At 37.0% G+C, this 18,638-nt stretch overlaps 1 protein-coding gene across 2 annotated transcripts in view; it reads right to left on the reverse strand.

Annotated features, from left to right (window-relative positions):
* DACH2 (dachshund family transcription factor 2) overlaps nucleotides 1–18,638 on the reverse strand; it is a 469,220-nt gene that overhangs the window by 236,960 nt on the left and 213,622 nt on the right. For both annotated transcript variants that reach the window (XM_037061876.1, XM_037061875.1), the window contains exon 3: nucleotides 9,906–10,018. In XM_037061876.1, the coding sequence (XP_036917771.1) occupies nucleotides 9,906–10,018 (113 nt within the window). The remainder of the gene's footprint in view (nucleotides 1–9,905; nucleotides 10,019–18,638) is intronic.

Below are 18,638 nucleotides of genomic sequence, written 5' to 3' on the forward strand. Positions count from 1 at the left end.
GAATGAGTGACACGTGTAGTGGTGAAGAGTTGTGTAGTTCACTGCATGTAACTTGTGTGTGATGGGGAGATGGGGTTGGGGGAAGGGCCTTGGAGATGCAAATGTGGCTCTCTGTAATCCGGCAGACTTGGCGTGTGACTATGTGGTTTTTATGAGATCTCTCATTTGGGAATGGTTTGAGGATTGACCAGATGGAAAGCAGGGCACTGTGGGATATATCATTTATCACAGTGACAGTGTGTAGTCATCAGCGATCCCCTTGACACAGGAGGAAGCTAGAACGGTAAATGTGGACCAGCATTGCAGCCGAACTAGTGGAGTTTGGCAACACTTCGATTTCTCATTAACTTAATCATATTAATTCATTAGTCACATATATCAAAGTAATTCACTCAAGACTTGTCATGACAAACAATTTATAAGTGCTAGCTTTCTCTACAGGAAAAGTAGGATGAAATCATCCAGAAGATTTTTTTAAATTTCTTAGAAAAAGCACAGCCACATCTAATTATACTAGCTGCCCCACACTATACACTTCTCTAAGAATGATCGAAAAAGGAAGGTAAAGTTTGAAGTTTTATTTATTGAAGTTATATAATCACCAACAGTCAACTACATGAATTATACCAAGAATTTCCTACTTATGAAACAAAAAACAACAAATGATTCTGAACATTTATAACCCAAATTTTCAATGTTAAGAGTTTTTATTTTTATTTTTTTCCATTTAATTGTTGTTCAAGTACAGACTTCTGTCTTTTACTCCCATCCCAGCCCACTCCCCCAGTGCTCCCCACCTCCTTCCCATTTCCACCCCCCTTAGTTTTTTTTCTTCTGGAGTTTTTTTTTCATTAGTGTGACACTATTTTTTTATATTATTTTTTCTGCATTCAAAAGGTTTTAATATTTCCATATAAAAAGCTTTAAAAATTTATGCTCACATTTTTCTTTTTTCCAGTTGCTTAATTTAATTATTTTTCAAGTACAGTTTTCTGTCTATTATTCCCATCCTATCCCATTTCCACCCATCTCAGTTGTTGTCCATGTATCCTTTATATAGGTTCCTCTAAATCCCTCCCCTATTTCACCTGATATTCGCTCCCCTCTGGTCACTGTCAGCCTGTTCTCTATTTCAGTGTCTTTGGTTATATTTTGCTTGCTTGTTTGTTTTGTTCTTTAGCTTCCTGTTAAAGGTGAGATCATATGGTATTTGTCCTTCAACACCTGGCTTATTTCACTCAGCATAATGCTTTCCAGTTCCATCCATGATGTTGCAAAAGATAGGAGCTCCGTTCTTTATTTCTGCTGCATAAAATTCCACTGTGTATATGTACCATAGTTTTTTGATCCATTCATTTACTGACGGGCACCTAGGTTGCTTCCAACTCTTCGCTATTGTAAATTGTGCTGCTATGATCATTAGGGTGCATAGGTTCTTTGGGATTGGTGTTTTAGGGTCCTTAGGATATAATCCTAGCAGTGGAATTGCTGGGTCAAAAGGCAAGTCCAATTTTAGTTTTCTGAGAAAATTCCATACTGTTTTCCATAATGGTTGTACCAGTCTGCAATCCCACCAACAGTGGACCAGAGTCCCCTTTTCCCCACACCCTCTCCAACATTTGTTGTTTATTGCTTTCTTTATGATAGCCATTCTCACCGGTGTAAAGTGGTATCTCATTGTAGTTTTAATTTGCATCTCTCTGATAGCTAGTGATATTGAGCATCTTTTCATGTGTCTCTGGATCCTCTGTACATCCTCCTTGCAGAAGTGTCTGTTCAAGTCCTTTCCCCATTTTTTAATTGGGTTAGTTGTCTTCTTAGAGTGAAGCCATGTGAGTTAATTGTATATTTTGGAGATTAAAGCTTTGTCTGAGGTATCATTGGCAAATATGTTTTCCCATGCAGTTGGTTGTCTTTTTATTTTAATGCTGTTTTCTTTAGCTGCGCAGAAGCTTTTTATTTTGACGAGATCCCATTTGTTTATTCTTTCCTTTATAATCCTTGCTCTAGGGGACATATCAGTAAAAATGTTGCTGCGTGAAATATCTGAGATTTTCCTGCCAATGTTCTCCTCTAGGACTTTAATGGTGTCATGGCTTATATTTAAGTCTTTTATCCACCTTGAATTTATTTTGGTGTATGATGTAAGTTGGTGCTCGAGTTTCATTTTTTTGCATGTAGCTGTCCAGTTCTCCCAACACCATTTGTTGAAGAGGCTATCTTTACCCCATTTTATGATACTGCCCCCTTTGTCGAATATTAATTGACTGTAGAGATTTGGGTTTATTTCTGGGTTCTCTATTCTGTTCCATTGGTCTATGTGCCTGTTTTTATGCCAGTACCAGGCTGTTTTGATTACAGTGGCCTTGTAATACAGTTTGATATCAGGTATTGTGATCCCTCCTACTTTGTTCTTCTTTCTTAACATTGCAGCTGCTATTCGGGGTCTTTTATGGTTCCATATAAATTTTTGAAGTGTTTGTTCTATGTCTGTGAAATATGCCATTGGTACTTTAATAGGTATTGCATTGAATCTGTAAATTGCTTTGGGTAGTATGGACATTTTGATGATGTTAATTCTTCCAATCCATGAACACGGTATACGTCTCCATTTGTTTGTGTCTTCCTTGATTTCTGTCTTCAGTGTTGTGTAATTTTCTGCATACAGGTCTTTAACCTCCTTGGTTAGATTTATTCCCAGATATTTTATTTTTCTTTTTGCTATATCGAATGGGATTTTTTTCTTGATTTCTGCTTCTGCTGATTCATTGTTAGTATACAGAAATGCCTTTGATTTCTGGATATTGACTTTGTATCCCGCTGTTTTGCCAAATTCATTTATTAGTTCCAGCAGTTTTTTGGTAGAGTCTATAGGATTTTCCATGTACACTATCATGTCATCTGCAAACAGTGACAGTTTTGTTTCCTCCTTTCCGATTTGGATGCCTTTTATTTCCTTTTCTTGTCTGATTGCTGTGGCTAGAACTTCCAATACTATATTAAATAGAAGTGGTGAAAGTGGACAACCTTGTCTTGTTCCTGATCTTAGTGGAAAAGCTTTCAGTTTTTGCCCATTCAGTATGATGTTGGCTGTAGGTCTTTCATATATGGCCTTTATTATATTGAGGAATGCTCCCTCTATTCCCACTTTGCTGAGTACCTTTATCATAAATGGGTGTTGTACCTTATCAAAAGCTTTTTCCGCGTCTATTGATATGACCATGTGGTTTTTGTCCTTGCTTTTGTTTATGTGGTGTATTACATTTACTGATTTGCGGATATTGAACCATCCTTGCATCCCTGGGATGAATCCCACTTGGTCATGGTGTATGATCTTTTTGATGTATTGTTGGATGCGATTTGCCAATATTTTGTTGAGGATTTTAGCATCTATGTTCATCAGTGATATTGGCCTGTAATTTTCTTTCTTTGTTGTGTCTCTCTCTGGTTTTGGAATTAGGATAATGCTCGCTTCATAAAAAGAGTTTGGGAGTTTCCCATCATTTTGGATTTTTTGGAATAGTCTGTGAAGAATAGGGGTTAGCTCTTCCTTAAACGCTTTGTAGAATTCTCCTGTGAAACCATCTGGTCCGGGGCTTTTGTGTGATGGGAGTTTTTTGATTACTGCTTCAATTTCATTTGCTGTTATTGGTCTGTTCAGGCTTTCTACTTCTTCTTCATTGAGTTTTGGAAGATTATATTTTTCTAGAAATTTGTCCATTTCACCTAGGTTTTCAAATTTCTTGGCATACAGTTCTTCATAGTAATTCCTTACAATCCCTTCTATTTCTGTGGTATCAGTTGTAATCTCTCCTCTTTCATTTCTGATTGTGTTTATTTGTGTCCTCTCTCTTCTTTTCTTAATGAGCCTACTTAAAGGCTTGTCTATTTTGTTTATCTTTTCAAAAAACCAACTCTTGGATTCATTGATCCTTATAATTGTGCTTTTGGTCTCTATGTCATTTAATTCTGCTCTGATCTTGGTTATTTCCTTCCTTGTACTTGCTCTGGGCTGTCTTTGTTGTTGTTCTTCGAGTTCTTGCAGGCGTCGGGTTAGGTTGTTTGTTTGAAATGTTTCTATTTTCTTTAGGTAAGCCTGTATTGCTATGAACTTCCCTCTCAGGACTGCCTTGGCCGTGTCCCATAAGTTTTGGGTTGTTGTGAGTTCATTTTCATTTGTTTCCAGAAACTTTTTGATTTCTTCCCTAATTTCAATCTTGACCCATTCGTTGTTTAATAGCATACCATTCAGTCTCCATGATTTTGGGTGTTTTGGGTTTTTTCCTTTGGGGTTGGTTTCTAATTTCAGTCCCTTGTGGTCAGAGAAAATGCTTGGTATGATTTCAATTTTCTTGAATTTGTTGAGGCTCATTTTGTGTCCTATCATGTGGTCTATCTTTGAAAATGTTCCATGTGCATTTGAAAAGAATGTGTATTTAGCTTCTTTGGGATGAAGCGCTCTATATATATCAGTCAAGTCCATTTCTTCTAGAGTTTCATTTAATGCTGCTATATCTTTGTTGATATTTTGTTTGGAAGATCTGTCCATTTTTGACAGTGGGGTGTTAAAATCCCCTACTATAATTGTGTTGCTGTCAATATCTTTCTTGAAGTCTTCTAGGATTTTTCTTATATATTTGGGTGCTCCTATGTTGGGTGCATATATATTTATGATGTTAATGTCTTCGTGCTGGATTCTTCCCTTGAGCAATATGAAGTGACCTTCTGGGTCTCTCTTTATGGCCCTTTTTTTGAAGTCTATTTTGTCTGATATTAGAATTGCTACCCCGGCTTTTTTTTCTTGTCCATTTGCTTGGAAAATTTGTTTCCAGCCTTTCACTTTTAGTCTGTGATGGTCTTTTGTCCTGAGGTGGGTCTCCTGTAGGCAGCATATGTGTGGGTCATGCTTTCTTATCCATTCAGCTATTCTATGTCTTTTGATTGGAGCATTTAATCCATTTACATTCAAGGTTATTATTGATAGGGACTTATTCAGTGCCATTTTTGTACCACAGTTCCTCTCTGTCTCCCTCTTTTCCTTCCTTTCCTTAAAGCAGTCCTTTTAGTATTTCTTGTAGAGCTGGTTTGGTCGAGGCATATTCTTTTAGACTTCTTTTGTCTTGGAAGCTTTTTATTTGGCCTTCTATCTTGATTGAGAGCCTTGCTGGGTTAAGTAGCCTTGGTTGTAGGCCTCTGGTTCTCATTACTTGAAATATTTCTTGCCATTCTATTCTTGCTTGGAGTGTTTCTATTGAGAAGTCAGTAGCTAACCTTATTGGGGCTCCCTTGTATGTTACTTCCTTTTTCTCCCTTGCTGCCTTTAAGATTCTCTCTTTGTCTTGGAATTTTGCCATTTTAATGATGATGTGTCTTGAAGTGGGCCTCTTTGGGTTCCTCTTGAATGGGACTCTGTGTGATTCCTGGATTCCTGTAACTTTTTCTCTCATCAAATTAGGAAAATTTTCCTTCATTACTCTCAAATGGGTTTTCCATCCCTTGTTCTTCTTCTTCTCCTTCTGGTATTCCTATTATTCGGATATTATTACGTTTCATATTTTCTTGCATTTCTCTTCCACCCCCCTTAGTTTTTGCCCACATATCCTTTATGCTAGTTCCTGTAAATCCTTTCCCCTTTCCCCTGAAATTCCCTCCCTTCTCCCCTCTGGTCACTGTCCACCTGTTCTCTATTTCAGTGTCTTTGGTTATATTTTGCTTGCTTGTTTGCCAATGTTAAGTTTTTGCATGGAAGATATATGTCAGTGTATTTGTAAAAATGTGTTATTCATGATCAAGAGATCTGGATTTTGAAATTCTGGCTCCACCTCTCACTGCCTCTGAGATTTGGGGCAACTCATTTAACTTCTTCAAAACTCATTTTCTTCATCTGTTAATCAGAAACTTTATTGCTAAACTGACACAATTACTGAGAATATCAAATAAGAAAACATTTGAAAATCATTCTTTTGTAAGTGTGAAGCTAATATATACCCTTAGACACACATTATGTATATATAAATGCCTCATAAAAAAACATTATAAAGGCCTTGCTGGTGTGGTTCAGTGGATTGAGTGCCAGCCTGTGAACGTGAGGGTCACCAGTTCAATTCCCAGTCAGGACATGTGCCTGGGTTGTGGGCCAGGTCCCCACTAGGGTACATACAAGTGCATATTTCTCTCTCTCTCTCCCTCCCTTCTTCTCTCTCTAAAAATAAATAAATAAAAATATTTTTAAAAACAGTACAGAGATTATCCTCACCATCGCTGTCATCATCCTGAAAAGGTTGCTTGAATTACGAGCTTTCCCACCATCCACATTGGAAATAAGCAATGGTTTCTGCTCTACGAACAATCCATGCAAGACAAAAATGATTGGCATATGTCTAAAAAATTGGGCGGGGACATTTTAGGTTGCAATACTTATAACCCATGTTTAACCCAAAAAAATGCAAGTGAAAAGATCTAGATATTGTTACATTATCATCCGTAGGTTTATTTAAGAAGTTTATTCTGCATTAACGTACAGAAACACGGGTATGGGCACTTGTGAAACCAAGATTCAAATGATATTATGAATAGAGTTCTTGTTATTAAACTGATATGGTTAAACTTTTTATTTAGCAGACAAACTATAACCACATGTTAGTCTAAATTCCATGTTATAAATTTTTAGTATTTCAACCTCTGGGTCCTATGAGGCCAATGTTTCTTCCTGAAATACATAAAATAAGTAAAGAAAATATACACATAAAATAAATACAATGCAATGGCATAAAAGCAGTTACACTGTGTGGTGTCACATGAAGCACGTTTTACAATATTGCTCATTTAAAAACCCAAAGATAGTTATAGAGACAGAAATGTCTTAAGTCAACCATCAAAAAGGTTGGGTTTTATTTTTCTAGATTGATATCTCCTTTTTACAATCGATAAAGAATGGCCTAGGATGCCTCTGTCCTCCTTCTGAACACTTCTGAGCCTCTGAACTCACTGAGTGAGAAAAGGAGAAAAATCAGTGCAAAGGGCCCTGATTCCAATGATGTGATCGTGCTAATTGGCATTATATCATGTCATGAAATTGACATCACACTGCCAAGACTTGGCAGGATTCTGCTTATGGTTCTGCCAATCCTGAGTTGAATGATGTCGCTACTATTACTGGATTGGATATTCATGGCTTCAGTTACCCAGGGGCTTGGATAGCAGCTGAAATTCCTCAAAATATTTTGCTACAATAAACCTCGAAGAAAAAAAACAGCTGAAGAAACTGCTACCTTTTAAGGAATAACACTACAGGAGTTTCATCTGAAGCACTTTATTACTTCCTTGTAAGCCGTCAGTTTAAATCTCTCTCAGGCCAAATTCCACATCTGTGTATTTAAAATGCTTCATAAGCTGAGGTAAGGGGAGCAGTCCTTTTGGGGGAAATTCAAAGGCACACACGACTAATCCGTCCTTTCTGTGCGACCCAGAATATCAGCACTTCCGCAGAGTGGCAAAGGAAGATGGGGAGGATATTCCTGTTTTTTTTCTCCTGCTATGGCCCAAAAGATTTTTACAGAAAATACTACATAATGGGATTATGATGTAATAATGTGGTTTAGGGGAATTAAGATATGGATTGCACCACAGGAATAGAGACACAAAGGTGAGATGAGAAAATCAGCAGTTCAGCATATGAAGGCAAAACCCAGTCAAACCTCATCATTTTGTCATAAGTAGGGGAAAGTCTGAAGAGGATTTTGGAAAACTCTGATCCAGAAAATAAATTTTATTTTAATGGATTATAATTTTTTCTCATATTGTTTGGTGCAGAATAGATGTTCAACAAACATGTGTGAACTGGAAGGAATGCATTTATCTTTACAGATACAGATGAGAGAGATAGATTCTATAGTTATTTAGGTACAATATCTAAATGAATATCAGACAATCTTATGAAGAATAGATCTTATGAGTCTTTTCTTAGTGAATAAAGACCTATCATCAGTAATTAGCATGCTGATTAGCTATATAGAATCACATCTTGCGAGAGTAATTTTTAGACACCTAAGTACATTTGAATTCCCCAAGTATTTCAGGCCCTATACCCATGCACATTGACATACTCACAGAAACATTTCTTGTTTGTCATTTTAATTTGCTAAAAATATATTTTACTAATACTATAGACCTTAGCATAGCCACTGTCTGAATTATCTCAAATTCTCAATGATCGAAGTTTGAATGAATCAGGTTTCATTACATGGGGAACTATAACCAAAAAGAAAATAAACATTTTGAAATAAAAAACTCAAATCAAAAAAGGAAAGAAAACCATATAAAATAGAAATTAAAATACATTACATTTATGCTAAGTACATAAAACAATATAGCATACCAGAAAATAGTCTATATTTTAAAAGATTTACATGTCAAATATGTGAAGAAATTGAGAACGCTTCTTAAATAAACCTACGGATGATAATGTAACAATATCTAGATCTTTTCACTTGCATTTTTTTTGGCTTGCAACTGCTGGTGAGAAAACAAAAATTTAAAGACAAAATAATATACAAAAACATCACAGTATTTGAAAAGAAATACCATTGTCATTTTATTTCACATTTAGACCCCATTTTCAAGTTATAAATAGATAATATGTAGAACAGGTTCTATTATTTAAACAATCCTTAACAGGTTCAAAGGGACTTCTCCACATATGACATTGAAAGAGAAGGCAGCAGACTTCTCAGTAGTTGATTTGCCAGTTTTACATAAAATTATGCACAACTGCATAACATTATCTCTTTCTTAACAAAAATATTTTGAACATAAGGACCTAAAACCAAAAATTATTGTTAAGCATATAAATAATCATGTGGGAGAGAAAGGATAATTTCCAACCTGTAATAAACCATATTAAAAATATCACCTAAGCCCTGGCTGGTGTAGCTCAGTGGATTGAGCGTGGGCCTGTGAACCAAGGGATCGCAGTTCGATTCCCAGTCAGGGCACATGCCTGGGTATTTCTCTCCCTCTCTCCTTCCCTTCCCCTCTAAAGATAAATAAATAAAATCTTTTAAAAATATCAACTGAATTTCTCAAAAATGTTTTTAAATAAAAATATTTTTATTTAAAGCAAGTTAAAGTATGTCATGCACAGTTAGTAGAATGGCAAGGATGAAACTTGCTGATAGCTAACTTGAAAATGTATTCTACTGCATAATAAATGTAAGAATTTTTAAAGCTTCAATTAGAGCAATGGTATGCTTATCTTTAAGTGTTTTGTGTGCATTTAGGTCATTTTTTAAAAAATAAAAAAAGTTCAATGGTAAATTATGAGACTCTCGTTTTGAGGAGAGCACTGTTTATTGCAGTGTTCATGAAAAACACTGGATAATTATTTAAGACAGGGGCAAATTGTACCTTCTAATTTGCTCATCATAAGGTTTCTCCACAAGATACACATAATCTACTTTTTTAACGTAGAGTAATAACTTGCACAACATACAAAGATGTCCAGAACCCTTCAAAACCAAAATATATTTATGTATCACTGAGACATATAAGTCAGCTGCATCAAACCCTAGGAGGATTCAAGACAATACTAGTTTGGCCAGGGTACCCCCTATCCTTTCACCAACATACAAAAATGTACATGCATGCATACATACATACAGAAAATAAAGTTTTAGAAGGTCTTTTCTGCAAGAAAATGACAATTACTTGTTTAAAGACTCATATCTGTTTGACTTGAGTCACTGGAGTGACAGAACTGTTTGTGTGAATACTCAAATGCTCAATCAGGTAACCTCTAGCAGAGGTTGAACAGCTCTGAAGGACAAGGCAGTTAGATCAATATTAGTTTACTTCAAATGCTGGGCACTATAAAGAGACAAGGCTGATCATGGGGTGGATTTTATTACCTGTCGGAGTGATAAGTCCTGGAGATAAGAGGCCTGGGACTGAATGGGGCAGAAGGCGAGCATTGTCCTGTAACACTCCCAAAGAACGTTTAGGGGGCCTGCCAGGCCTTGAACTGTTGAAAAACAGACAGATAAAGATCAGGTTAAAATTGTACACTTCTTAGAAATACAGTCACTTGCTACATTTGCCTGCTAAATCTTATTTCATTGCCAAGAGTGATAGAATTTTATTATATTAAATACTATGTTCATTGATTACTGAAAGTCCAATAGTTTCCTTCCCACTAAATTTCTGAACATATGACAAACATTAAAACTGTAAAGGATAGATTTAGTTTAGATTACATTTGCAAACCAGTGCTTTGCAATACAGCTATCTGTTGTGAGAAACCCAGCTACTCCCTGCTGTTGGAGCTACAATTGATCCCTGGTATTAATACACATACTGAGATCCGAGACAGTGACTCACAGGCTTAAAATTGTACAGCATGTGGAGTGATTAAGTCTCTTCCCAGCATGCTGGAGGTGAGTAGTAAAGAGCTGATGGATGTAGAGTAACACCTGATGTTTATTAGCATGTCCAAAGCTGCCAGAGCATAAAAGTAACAAACAACCCACACCCTCAGTAGGTTCTTCCCCTCATTTTTATTTTTTTTATGTTTTAGAGTGATTTTGTTTTTTTTATTATGTTTTTATTGTTCAAGTACAGTTGTCTCCATTTTCCCGCCACTACTCTCCCCCTCCCTACCCACCCCCACCTCCCACCCTCAATCCTGCCCACTTTAGTTCTGTCCATGGGTCCTTTATACATGTTCCTTGATGGCCCTTCCCCTTCTTTCCCCTGTTATGTTCCTCCCCCACCTAACTAGCAGCACCCTCTCCTAAAGTAGCTGTACCAGCAAAAGCTGCCACCTTTGCAATCTAGGCTGCCTTCTCTCACAGAATGGCATTTTTTACTGATGAGTTGAGGCCAAACTTACAACATTAACCTAACTTATACCATTTGCGAATTCTTCACCCTAGTGTGAACAGTTCAGGAACCACAGTCTCAAATGTCAATCCATAGAATAATAAAAGAGAAAGCCAGTATCTGGCTTCTGTCTAGGCCCCTAATATAGTCAGTGTACCGAATGCATCATTTGGGAGCTGTCACTACAAAGAAGAGGCACATACGTCATCGAATATTAGGATCAAGTCACTCTCAAGTCACCCAATATATTTCAGATATTACTTTCTAATGTTGCCTAAGATATTGCTGTTGCTTTTTAGTAGGAATTCAGGTTACAAAGCTGAATAATAGAGGTTTTGACACGATGCTGCAAAATACTACGTTAAATAACCCAAGCCACAAAAATGTATGAGGTTCAGATAGAGAACACTTCCAAAAATGACTTTCAGTTCAAACAAGAAATTTAAGTTGAACCTCACTCTATCAACTTTGCAGTAGCAAAGTGCTCCATCAATGTAAGACAAACTCTGCTTTTAAATGAAGACAACTTTTAGCAACCTTACACAGAAGTACTGTTACCCAGTTCATTTTTCATACACTGCTGGTGTTATTTTCTTTCATTGTACACCAATATTGTATATCCATCTAGCAAGAAAAAGTATGCTTTTCTCATTTAATGTTTCAATTTTATAACCGGCTCTCCTGTCCCTCTTTCTACTTGTATCTGGGCCATAATTTATTTTTTTAAATTCCATGTTGTTATCCTGTTTGTCCTTGTCCTGTGTTACAGTTAACTTCGTTTAAGGACTAGTTAGCAATGAGAAGAATATGCCATTTATTTCAAATGCCTTAAAGGATCCCAAAATGACTGAATAATATTTCTCAGGGTACATTCAGTCATTGGAAGAAGGCATATTAGCTTACAAAAATAATCACCAAACCTGTACTTTTTAAAAGTGCTTCTTTGTGTTTTCCATTGGTCAGAACTCCGGCCTACTAAGTTTGCTCGTGTACACCCGATGGCTCTTCATACTTTTCTAATACCAATATTTCAGTGCTGTCTTCATGCTCATGATCCCCTCCACCGGGTTGTCTCCAGAATGAAAGAGCCTCTACTTCCCTCTCCTTCCATGTGATGAGCCAGCTGTGGACAGTACACTGTGGAAGCTATCCAATTGCACTGGCTCTGTTCTGTGAACGCAGCACATATATCTGGTTTTGTGTGTCACTGTATCTTGAGCAACTTTTGTAGTGTCTAGCACATAGTAGGCTCCAGCAAATGGTTAATTAAATCAGCTCATTAATAAAGACAGGAAATATTTCAGTGTCACTACAATTTCCAAATATCCCTTAGATTGGTCTACAATTTGCAAATGTTCCTTAGATTGCTCTACGCTCCTTGACCACATGAACCTCAAGCTAGTTGCATCAGTTCATCATCAAATAATTATTTTTAAATCTTGGACTCTACAGCCATTACAGAGCCTTCAAAATGTGATCCATTCAAATTTGACCATGTCCAAGGTTAATGAAGAGTGGATGCCACTGGCCCTGCAGTCAGACATGGACAGTGACAATATTATGTATTCAATCATCCAGCAAACAAGCATGTGCTAGCTGCCTGTTCAGTATGTGTCTGGTGTTGGAACTGGGTATGAGGGTCACAAAGGTTAAAATATAAGCTTGACAAGGTCAAGGGTTTGGGTCAGTTTGCTGTTTAATACATTGTGAGGACCTATAACAGCTCCTACCTTTGAGGAGGTTATGTTCTAGTGACAGAGATGGGTGTTTGACCTATTATTTGAAATGTATGATTAACTCTCTAGTGAGGATGATTGTGTGATATCTACTTTCAAACTTGTTTACATTTATCAGTGAGCAAAAAGTCACATGCAGATGCCTTCATTTTTACTTTTGGGGAGAATCCTTGGGCCCTTAGAATAAGTTAATTAGAATAAAGTTTGTGAAAGGGCTTTATAATCAATAGATCTCCATATTAATGTAAGATAGCTTTGTTTTTACTTTTGGACCTAATGATCCTCCATAATAAGATATTCCTACATTTCCTTTCAGAGAGGACAAGCCTGACAACATGACAAAACGCTTCAGATAACTCCATAGAAAGTTGGTAAAGATCATTTTTGACAGATGATCCTGGCATATTTCTTATCTTTAAGAGCTCTATTAACATCAGGCATATATTTACATATTAATCAAGACAAATAAACATGTGGTGATTTAAGCAGGAAACTGGTTTTTGGATGACGATTTAATCAGCATAGGTTGAAAGCTCCATCTTTGCCACATCCTGTTGCTGCTAAATTATTGATTGCATTACTGATTTCTGTAGTGCTTTATTTTATGGAGTACAAATAACCATGTAATTACTCTTTAATTAAATGATAATTGCTTGTTGTCAATTATTTGTTTCAGCTTAATTACAAGGTTATTTGTACTCTGTAAAATAAAAGAGGCTTTTTTCTAAAGTTCCCACCCAAATGGCTCTGTGGATGTATCACCCATAAACACCACAAATGAAACTTGTTGAAGTACAAGATAACAATCTTGAAGTACAAGATACTATAGAAATAGCAGAACTTTTATTAAATAACTCAGCTAAATCTTTGAGGGACTCAGGTTTATCGAATCATCATCAGATGTAATATTTATAGGTGGTTTGGGGGACTATTATTCCAAAGAATCATGATTTTCTCTGGGTCTAGGTCATCCTTTAACATAATTTATTTTGATATGCATTTGACCCTTTTTTTCTGCAAGCTTCTTTAGAAGAAATGAAATAACAGCTCAGCTTCCTAAGGTTAAAGAATAGCCTAACTTGAAATATAGTACATCAACAGCATTTCCCATTTCTGCAATTGAAGTGAATTGTATCAGGTGTTGCCTTACCATTTATATACACAGTTTGTAGAGTTGGAAGTTCCCTAAAAGGGGACATTCAGGAGCCCTTCTGTTGTCAATGGAAAAGGATGCATTCTGTATTTTTGAAGATTTTATTTACTTACATTTAGAAGGGGAAAAGGAAGAGAGAAACAGAGGGAAAGAAACATCAATGTGTGATTGCCTCTTGTGCACCCCTAACTGGGGACCTGACCTGCAGCCCAGGCATGTGCCCTGACTGGGAATCGAACTAGTGACCCTCCGGTTCACAGGATGGTGCTCAATCCACTGAGCCACAACAATCAAGGCCATTCCATGATATATTTATTTGAAGTTGTAATCAACTTTGCTCATTAAGATTATGAAATTTCACTGTTGGAATTATTTTTATTTCATGTCATCAGTCATCTGTATGTGAATCAGGGTATAAGTAACAGGAAGGTGATTGATTTTGTGCTTCAAAAATGTTTTGTTAATAAATTCATGGGTGCTATCATGAGCTTTGAAGATATTAAATGTAAATCATATGGTCACACATGATTTAGTGAGGAATCACAAGTAATGCCATCCTCTTTAAAGAAACCCTTGTCACATTCCAGGACAAACAGAGAAAACTGCTGAGGATACAATGGCACTTAAGGGGAGTGTTAGGAGCAACTTGTAATGACCACTGCCCCTGGATTCCTGAAGTGGGTTGTAATAATGACCTGGGGTTTACTTTTCAGAGCTATCACGGATATTTAAAATCCTAGGGGACAGGCCCTGAATGTGCCATTTTTTCAATTACATTAAAAGCCATGAAAACCGCTAATGACATTTACTCTGAAGGTATTGTTTACCTGACTGTAACAGTGCTACTCTTTAAATGTGCTGGTACATTTCCTTTCAACAAGAATCTTTTGGAGGGAATGGTAAATCTTGGCATTGTATTGTGGATTAATAATAATCTCTTAGGTCTGATATTTACTACGGCATTTCAAGGGTGCCAATGATAGTTCCACTCTACTTGACCTTTCAGTGTTTATGAAGAGAAACAAGCTCTGACCTCACAGCAACCTGAATCCATCTTCTCTCAGTGTTGGCAAACCGATCCCTTTTCTAACTATGGCACTGGATTGTATTCCCAACCAGATCAAAGGCAGCAGCACCCGATTCAGCAACCCAGAAAAAGTCATCCATGCAAAATGAGCAATTAACATTAATCATATATGAAATTGTTCAAGCTGATCACTGGAACCTGGTCACTATGGTAACTCTCATAAAATGGTGCTTATGTTACACTGGGCGTCAATCATCCCTTGGTTCATGGGAACTTGAATTGCAGCTCATCATGTCTCCAGGAGCTATCAGTACAATGAACAAAAACCAACAACAACAACAAAAAAACACGACACAGGCTAGGTCATTTAGTCCCTTCTTTAGTCCTCAGAGGCTGAGCCAAAACTTGCATGTGGATGTTAGAAAAGCATCTAAACCAGCATTACCTTAGAGCTAGGAAATTAACATAGGGCGTGCAGAGGACAAAGAAAAGCCTCTACTTGTTAGTGGGTTATACACTGCAATAGCAAGGATCATGTAGAACAATTCAGGTTTATGCCTTAATATTATAATGGTTATTAACAGACCTTTTATAGCTTTTATTTTATTTTATTTGCTTTTTAAAAGATTTTATTTATTTATCTTTAGAGGGGAAGGGAAGGAAAGAAGAAGAGAAATATCAATGTATGGTTGCCTCTCATGCGCCCCCTACTGGGAACCTGTCCCACAACCCAGGCACATGCCCTGACTGGGAATCGAACCACGATCCTTTGATTTGCAGGCCCGTGCTCAATCCACTGAGCTACACCAGCCAGGGCTTCTTTTATTTTGAATATTATGATTCTATTATTTTTATTTTATGCATTTTCATTGGGTGTACACATATTAAGAGAGTTACATCTTTTTGGCAAATTGAAACTTTAACATTTATTATTATGTAATAATGTTTTAACCTTATAGTTATGATATTTTCTTTTTTTTAACACACACTTTTTTTTTTAGATTTTTATTTATTTATTTATTTTTAGAGGGGAAGGAGAGAGGGAGAGAAACATCAATGTATGGTTGCCTTTTGTGCATCCCCTGCTGGTAGTTAGCCTGCAAGGAACTGGTTTGCACCCCAGGCATGTGCCCTGACTGGGAATCGAACCGCGATCGTCTGGTTCGCAGGCCCTCGCTCAATCCACTGAGCTATGCCAGCCAGGGCTATAGTTATGATATTTTCTTAATGTGTATTCCATTACATATTAAAATAGTATAGCTATTATTTTAAATTGCCATGTTTAATTCCCTTGCTAACCCTGAATTCCTGTTTTTCCTTCAATAAAAAAGAAATCTGATGTAACAAACAATTTAAGGGTTGACTACTCACTTGATAGAAAGTATAACTGTGAAGCTATTTTATACTTCATTTACATGACTCTGCTCCCTATTTAAATTAAATAGGGAAAGTGCTCTAGGCTAGTGTTAGCACCTTTAAACAAGTTCACTTTTTGTCATAAATGGACTGACTTTGAATATAATTCTTAGCATAATTAACAAAGACTGTGTAACACAAATGCTGATGTATAACTAAAATTCTTAGCAGCCCCTTTTTTTCCAACTGTGCAATTCATATTAGCATCAGTAGATTTAATGCACCATGGTAAATCTTAGAATAAATAAAATTAAATAAACATTTCCCCTTTTATGGTATAACATATCACTGTCAGACACATGTTTTCAAATAAGTGCATTCTTGAATTCAAAGAGTATATCACTGTGTAGAACTTCTGATATTAAGGGAATGGACAAGAAGTTAGCATTAATCTCTGGACACATTCTACCGGCATCTGAAATTCCACATATGCCTCCCCCAATATAGGCATGACTTCAGTTACCAAAACCATAAATGTAGGGTAATTTTGATTAGTATTCATCCTCTCCTTTCATTTTTACTCTTTAATATTTTTATTCCATTGTAATATGTGTTGTAAATTTTTATGTTTATCTATTTGTATTTCTAACATTCTAATTCAGGCCGTCATCATTTCATGCCCAGGTTATTTTCTCTTTTGAAAGATTTTATTTATTTATTTAGAGAGAGGGGAAGGGAGGGAGAAAGAGGGTGAGAAACATCAATGCGTGGTTGCCTCTTAATCGCCCCCTACTGGGGACCTGGCCTGCAACCCAGGAGTGTGCCCCGACTGGGAATCAATGCAACTCCTTGGTTCACATTCTGGCACTCAATCCACTGAACCACATCAGCCAGGGCCTGCCCCGGTTATTTTAAACAGGCGGATTCATAGTTCCAATCCATTCTGCGTAAACTGTGCAATGAATTTTGGTGAAACATCCCTTCATTATGTCATCTTTTGCTCTACAACCTACAATATTTCATGACTGCATACAAAATGAAATCTAAATGCAACCCTGGCTGGTGTAGCTCAGTGGATTGAGCGCGGGCCTGTGAACCACATGATCGTGGTTGGATTCCCAGTCAGGGCACATGCCTGGGTTGCAGGCCAGTTCCCAGAAGGGGACTCACGAGAGGCAACCATACATTGATATTTCTCTCCTTCTCTCCTTCCCTTCCTCTCTAAAAATAAATAAATAAAATAAAATATTAAAAAAATGAAATCTAAATGCTTTAGTGGGTGTACCTCAATATGTCTTCTCTTTTCTCCAATCACTTCTTAAATGAATCTTCTACTCCAGCTCGATCAGTTGCTTCACTATCAGCTATGCATAGTATCTGACCTTAAGCCTTTTCATTGTGAAACATCTATAAAGTGTTAGGGCTCCTGGGGACATGTTTTGCTAAGCTTCACCACTGTGGGAAGGCTTCAGTGTAACACGCCGTCACTGCTGTTGTATTTCTATCAGGCCACTTACTGTCTCTTGCTTCAGATCATCATCACCCAGGCTTCCTTTAGCATGAAGGGCACTTTAGTACCAGCATTGGAGGAGCAGTTACAACTAACCAAAATACTGTTTTTCACAATTGACTAATGAAGTCTCATTGGTAATTGTCAGTCTGTGTATAGTCCCATGATGATCTCCATAGTTACCATTTCAAGTTTGAATGTCAATTCAGAAATGCATGAGCATGGGGTTAATGCCAAAACTCAGGAGAGGTTCGAAAGTGAAGCAAACCTGAGGAAGCTGACCACAACTAACCTCTATGTTGAGGGATAGAGCCTGAAAGCACACCTTCAATGAATGAATACAGAACAGTTTCCTTGCTGATTTAAAATTTTTACTCTACATGGACAAGCATTAGCAACTCATATTAAAATCAAACCACTTTAAATAATGTTAGAAACTTAGCGTGGAAAAGTGGTGTACCATTGCTGGCTTAAAGATGGAGGGGAACATTTGTCAAAGATGCAGGTGGCTTCTAGAAGCTAAGAGCAACCTTGGGCTGATGCAAGTCCTACAGCTGAAATGAACTAGATTCTGCCAACAGCTTCAATGAACTTCTGAGCAAGATCTTCCAGAGCTTCCCAATTAGAAGCTCAGCTGGACTCACACTTGGACGTCAGATGTTTAAGACTCAGAGAACCCAGGAAAGCCCTTCCAGATGTCTGACACAGAGTACAGTGAGGTAACAAATGGGTGTTGTTTTAAATTGCTAAATTTGATGCAATTGGCTGCACATGAACAGAAAACTAGTATAACACATTTGCTATTGTTGAGCTGTGTGAGCTCAGGCAAATTATATGACTATTCTTGATGTTTTTTCTTGCTTTAAGATTAGATATATAAAAGAAATAGCTATAAATCTAATAATGACAAGTAAGTTACATTTGTGGTGAAATGTAGATAATTCATTAACTTCAGAGTATGCATAATTTTCCACAACTACA

Source organism: Sturnira hondurensis, unplaced genomic scaffold (assembly GCF_014824575.4).
Source record: "Sturnira hondurensis isolate 20B ecotype Veracruz unplaced genomic scaffold, ASM1482457v3 Scaffold0013541, whole genome shotgun sequence".
In the NCBI taxonomy this organism is placed as follows: domain Eukaryota; kingdom Metazoa; phylum Chordata; class Mammalia; order Chiroptera; family Phyllostomidae; genus Sturnira; species Sturnira hondurensis.